The 6,272-nt window shown below is 43.0% G+C and overlaps 1 protein-coding gene across 1 annotated transcript; it reads left to right on the top strand.

Annotated features, from left to right (window-relative positions):
- Positions 1–586: 586 nt before the first annotated feature.
- Positions 587–1,528, top strand: LOC142848273 (olfactory receptor 2B2-like). Its single transcript, XM_075970089.1, has one exon. The coding sequence runs from the start codon at positions 587–589 to the stop codon at positions 1,526–1,528; it is 942 nt and encodes a 313-aa protein (XP_075826204.1).
- The last annotated feature ends 4,744 nt before the right edge of the window (positions 1,529–6,272 follow it).

Genomic DNA, 6,272 nt, shown 5'->3' on the forward strand with positions numbered 1-6,272 from the left:
CTCACTGTCACAGCAGCTAACAGTACCTGTGGATTCTGTGACACAGCATTGGAGGATGAGTCTCCTGACACTGTGTCTGAAAACTTACGAGGTCGATGCCATAATTAATGTCTGCACTTATTTTAGAGACTGGCAGGAATAGTGGGGAAATGAGGTTTACATAATTCTAACAAATGCCTGCAACCAGACACTCTCACTGACTTTGGGGGAAAATAAGCGAATTCAAATAACAGGAGCAATATCTCTGTCCCCCCAACAGCACACACCCAGGTAGAAAGACCCCAGAACAACTGTCCACAGGACAGGCAAACACAGAGGAGAAGCTCTGTGACTGTAGAAACGGACACTGTGCTGCAAACTTGAAATCGCTGTGTTAAAAACTGTTAGCAATCCATGAACACCTGTGGAAGGTTAGACAGACGCTTAACCTTTTATCAACACGGTTTCCACACTAACAGCATCAGTTTGGAAAGGCAGGAAATGCTCTGGCATCGTCACTTCATATCTAAGTGATGCTGTCAATAAACATGTTCACGGGCTTACTAACCCTTTGTGTTCCAGGGACCCGGAGACTGCACCATTTACCATGACTCTGGCGAATGAGAGCATCTCAGGGGAGTTCATTCTCTTAGGGTTCTCAGATCGGCCATGGCTGGAGCTGCCACTCTTTGTGGTGTTTCTGGTGTCCTATATCCTGACCATCTTTGGGAATATGACGATAATTCTGGTGTCCCGCCTGGATTCCAAACTCCACACCCCCATGTACTTTTTCCTCACGAACCTGTCCCTGCTGGACCTGTGCTACACCACGAGCACCGTGCCCCAGATGCTCGTCAACATCTGCAGCTCCCGGAAGGTGATCAGCTATGGAGGCTGTGTGGTCCAGCTTTTCATTTTCCTGGCCTTGGGTTGCACTGAATGTCTTCTCCTGGGTGTCATGTCCTTTGACAGATTTATAGCCATCTGTCGGCCTCTCTATTATGCAATCATCATGCACCAAAGGCGCTGCCTGCAGTTGGCGGCTGTGTGTTGGATCAGTGGCTTCAGCAACTCAGTATTGCAGTCCACATGGACCCTTCAGATGCCACGGTGTGGCCACAAGAAAGTGGATCATTTTCTCTGTGAGATTCCTGCCCTACTCAAGTTGTCCTGTGTGGATACGACAACTATTGAAGCTGAACTATTTTTTGTTAGTATTGTGTTCCTTATAATACCTGTGACTCTTATACTCATATCATATACTTTTATTGTCCAAGCAGTGTTGAGGATCAGGTCAGCTGAAGGTCGGCGAAAGGCATTTGGGACATGTGGCTCCCACCTAATTGTGGTGGTGCTGTTTTATGGTACTGCCATCTACATGTATCTGCAGCCGCCGTCCCCTGCCTCCAAGGACAGAGGGAAAATGGTGTCCCTCTTTTATGGGATCATCACACCCATGCTGAACCCCCTCATCTACACACTTAGGAACAAAGAGGTAAAGGGAGCATTTAAGAGGTTGGTGGCCAGGGTCTTCTTGGCCACAAAATAAGGACTACAAATGTTAGCCTTATTGATATAAGATTTTAAAGCCTGATAGATATACTGTTCTGTTTCCTGTGGAACTATTATGATGATCCTCTTCAAATTAAATCTTGTTGACAGAAACCCATATTATTGTTCTCCTTGCTAGATATGTTCATTTTACAAGCCCTGGCTTTTTCTTTAAAATAAACTTTGTATTGGTTGATTGTGGATTTCATGTCTTTTATCCTGATCCCATTCATCTCCCCATCCTCTTGTATTGCCCATCTGTCCCCTGCCCTTGAATCTGCCTCCCCAATATAAAATAAAATTTAAAAGAGAAACAAATAACAAACGAAGTCTCGTTTTGTGATTCAGTGAGTTACACGGTATACCTTTTAGCCCATACATCTTTACTTATTAAGTGTTCATTGCAAGGATTCATCGGTCTGATTAGAGGCCTCTGGCTTCTATTACACTTTCAATACAGGTCCCTCACTGGAACTACTCTTAGATATCCTGTTGTTGCCTTGCGAGACCTGCTCCTGGCCCTCACTGGCAGCAGCACGTAGGATAGAGGGCCCTGGATTTTGCTTGGGCTGCACACTAGAACTGACCTGTGGTGAGGGATGCAGGTGAGGCTGCCCTGAGGGTGTGAGAGCAGGAGAGCTGCATCACCGCCCCCCATCTACCGTGTGGTGGCATCAGTGAGGCCCCCCCACCTTTTGCCAGAATGTTGGCCTCTGGGACATGAGAACAGGAGAGCTGGTGCTGCTCCTTACGAATCGCAACATCTGGTCCCACACCTCACCTGGGCAAAACAGAAAAACTGCCCTTGGTGGCATGGGTGTGGGCGTGGTTGTGGGTGAGCCGGCCCTGAACCTTGCTGCCTGCTCCAACAGGGCAGTGTTGGAAAGCTCACTTTAGTGGTCATTAGGGAAAACCAGTAGATTGAGCAATCTAGCTACCACTCAGGCCAGACACAGGGCTATAGTTAGCCCACCCCAACATCCACCTCATCCTGGAACTGCTAGATCATGTGAAGGGACCCAGTCTGCAGATCCACTATGCAGGACTTCTATGACCTGGGAGGTAACTTTTTATGATCCTCTCAAACAACTACACCTACAAGCTTCACATTTTCAGAGTTAATACCATTTTTATGCCTGGCACAGTTTCTTAAACATCTCATGGTCTAAACTATGTTTGTGGACATTTCCCCCAGAAATAATACATTTCAATACACATGAATATTTTCATCTACATGCAAAAATCTACTATTTTTTTTCTGACAGTTGTAAATTTAGAGTAATTCTATAAAACTGTCTGTGGTTTCTGCTCCTTAACCAGAAGTGCACAGTTATGAGACCTAGAGTGAAATTCCACAGTGGTGGGAACCTACCTACTAGAGCCTGGGTAGTTGAATGCAGCTCCAGGTTAAATGCTTAAATAGGATTAGGTTAAAAGCAGCTCTCTACTGAGTCCATGGTCTTAAAGTTGGCTGTCAGGACCAGAGGAGGGGCCAGAGCCAGTCACCAGAACCATAGGTAAATAGCTTAGCAGTTTGGTTCAGCAATCAGAAAAGGTTAGATCCAGGTGAAAGTAAAGACAGATCCAGGTTAAAAAAAAAAAAGCCCTCCAAGTTACAGTGTGTTTAAAAATGTTTGTATGTTTAAGAAAGAAAAAAATAGGGGCTGGAGAGATGGCTCAGTGGTTGGGAGCATTGCCTGCTCTTCCAAAGGTCCTGAGTTCAATTCCCGGCAACCACATGGTGGCTCACAACCATCTGTAATGAGGTCTGGTGCCCTCTTCTGGCCTGCAGGCATATGTGTAGGCAGAATATTGTATACATAATAAATAAATAATTTAAAAAAAAAGAAAAAAATGAACACATTTTGAGCAAATGTCCTTAGGGTATGAGTATGCATCCTTTGGGTATATGCCCAAGAGTAGTACTGCTGGGTCCTGAGGTAGAATGATTCTCAATTTTCTGAGAAATTGCCATACTGATTTCCAAAGTGGCTGGACAGGTTTGCACTCCCACCAGCAATGAATGAGTGTTCCTCTTACTCCACATCCTCTCTAGCATAGGCTATCATTGGTGTTCTGATGTTAGCCATTCTGACTGGGGTAAGATGGTATCTCAGAGTCATTTTGATTTGTAGTTCCCTAATGGCTCAGGATATTGAGCAATTCCTTAAGTTTCTTTCTGCCATTTGCAATTTTTTTTCTTGTGAGAATTTTGTTTAGATCTGTACCCCATTCTTGATTGAACTATTTGTTAATTCAATGTCTAATTTCTTGAGTTCTTTGTATATTTTGAAGATCAGTTCTCTGTCTGGTGTGGGGTTAGTGAAGATCTTTTCCCATTCTATAGGCTGTCGCTTTGTTTTGTTGAACATGTCCTTTGCTTTACAGAAGCTTTTCAGTTTTAGGAGGTCCCATTTATTAATTGTTTCAGCAGTGTCTGTGCTGCTGGGGTTATATTTAGGAAGTGGTCTTCTGTGCCCATGAATTCACATGTATTTCCCACTTTCTCTTCTATCAGGTTCAGTGTGGCTCAATTTATGTTGAGGTCTTTGATCCATTTGGACTTAAGTTTTGTGCATGGGAATAGATATGGATCTATTTGCATTCTTCTACGTGTTGACATCTAGTTATGCCAGCACCATTTGTTGAAGATGTTTTCCTTTTCCATTGTATAATTTTAGCTTCTTTGTCAAAAATCAGGTGTTCATAGGTGTGTGGATCAATATCATGGTCTTCTATTCCATTCCATTGGTCCATCTGTCTGTTTTTAAGACAATATTAAACTATTTTCATTACTGTAGCTCTATAATAGAGCTTGACATCAGGAATAGTGATACCTCTGGAAGTTCCTTTATTGTATAGGATTGTTTTGGCTATCCTGAGTTTTTTGCTTTTCCATATGAAGCTGTGTTAATAGCAGCATTATTTGTATAATCAGAACCTGGAAATAACCTAGATGCCCCTCAACTGAAGAATGGATAAAGAAAATGTGGTACATTTACACAATGGAGTACTACTCAGTGGTAAAAACAATGACATCTTGAAATTTGCATGCAATGGATAGAACAAGAAAAAACTTCCCGAGTGATGTAACTCAAACCCAGATAGACAAACATGGTACGTATTCAATCATAAGTGGTTATAAGACATAAAACAAATGATAATCAGCCTATAGCCCACGACCACAGAGAAGCTAGGTAACAAGGAGAACCCTAAGAGAGATATACATGGATCCCCCTGGAAGAGGAAATAGACAAGACCTCCTGAGAAAATTGGGGGGGGGGTGAAGAAAGGAGGATAGAAGGAGAGGAGGAGGGAAGAATGGGAGGGTTGAGGAGAATAAGAGAGAATGGGATGCTCAAGAAGTGGGGAGGATAGTGAGGGAGAGAAAGGAAAGAGATATCTTGATTGAGGGAGCCATTAAAGAGCTATCGAGAAACGTAGCACTAGGGAAATTCCCAGGCATCCTCAAGGATGGCCCAGCTAAGACTCTAAGCAACAGTAGAAAGGATACCTAAACTGGCCTTCTCCTGTAATCAGATTAATGACTACTACATTAATTGTCATCATAGAACCTTCAACCAGCAACTGATAGAAGCAGATATACAAAGATCTACAGAGAAGCAAGGACCAAGCAACCTGAGACCAGCCCAAAAGATAAAGGAGTGATAATATTGGCAAAGGGGTCAAGACCACGATGGTGATGCCCACAGAAACAGCTGATCTGAGTTAGTGAGAGCTCACTGACTCTGGACTGATAGGGAGCAAACCTGCATAGGACCAAATTAGGCCTACTGAATGTGGGAGACAGTTATGAGGTTTGGACAGTCTGTGGGTCCACCAGCAGTGGTACTAGGATTTATCCCGGTGCTTGAACTGGCACCTAGGAGCACATTCTTTCTTGAGGGATAACTTCCTTAGTCTAGATATAGGGGGAGGGCCTTGGTCTTGCCTCAAAATGAAGTGTCAGACTTTGTTGACTCCCCATGGAAAGTGTCACCTTTTCTGAGGAGTGGATAGGGAGTTGGGGTGGGGTGAAGGTGGAGGAAGTGGGAGGAGGGGAGGGAGTGGGAATGGGGATAGCTATGTGTTGCGGGAGGTCCTTCCGCTTCTCCAGCCAATAGCCGCTGAGATACCAGCCCATTGGGGCTTGGTCTCTCTCCCTTTAAAAAAGCAGCCACTTTCCTTCCGCTCTCTCTTACTTTACTTCCTGCTCCTCTTCCGGCAACTAGACTCCCTTCCTGATTGCACAGAGGGCTGTTGTCTGGGACTATGATCTGTAAGTTTTTTCCCCTTTAAATAAATAACCATTCTATTAATCATAATTCTAAACTGGTGTGGGATTGTTTTTGACTTACGCCTTTGCCTTCAGCTATGTAAAATGAGAAAAGATTGTATAAAAATTCTTAATAAAAAAGAAAGAAAAGAAAGGATAAAAAAGAAAGAACAAATTGATATAGACAGCCATAGAAAAAATAATAGCTTATAAATAATAGTGAAGTCTTTAAGGAGAGAGTATAATAATAGAAAAAGGATAATTCACATAAAGATGGGAAATACACAGGTGTTGTGGTGATTTTGAAGCTCTGAAAGATGATGAGCAATTGAATTAGAGACATTGAATTGTAGAAAAGACTGATAAATTAAACCAACCTAGATAATTTAGTCATACCTTAACTTTAAAATGGAAGTCAGAATATGTAGTGCTTTTGGAAGAGGTTATGCTTTTGTTTCCAGAGGAA

The sequence above is a fragment of the Microtus pennsylvanicus genome, chromosome 4, assembly GCF_037038515.1.
Source record: "Microtus pennsylvanicus isolate mMicPen1 chromosome 4, mMicPen1.hap1, whole genome shotgun sequence".
NCBI classification, from domain to species: domain Eukaryota; kingdom Metazoa; phylum Chordata; class Mammalia; order Rodentia; family Cricetidae; genus Microtus; species Microtus pennsylvanicus.

Coding starts and splice junctions, on each gene's coding strand:
- LOC142848273 (XM_075970089.1), top strand. CDS start 587: ATGACTCTGGCGAATGAGAGCATCTCAGGGGAGTTCATTCTCTTAGGG.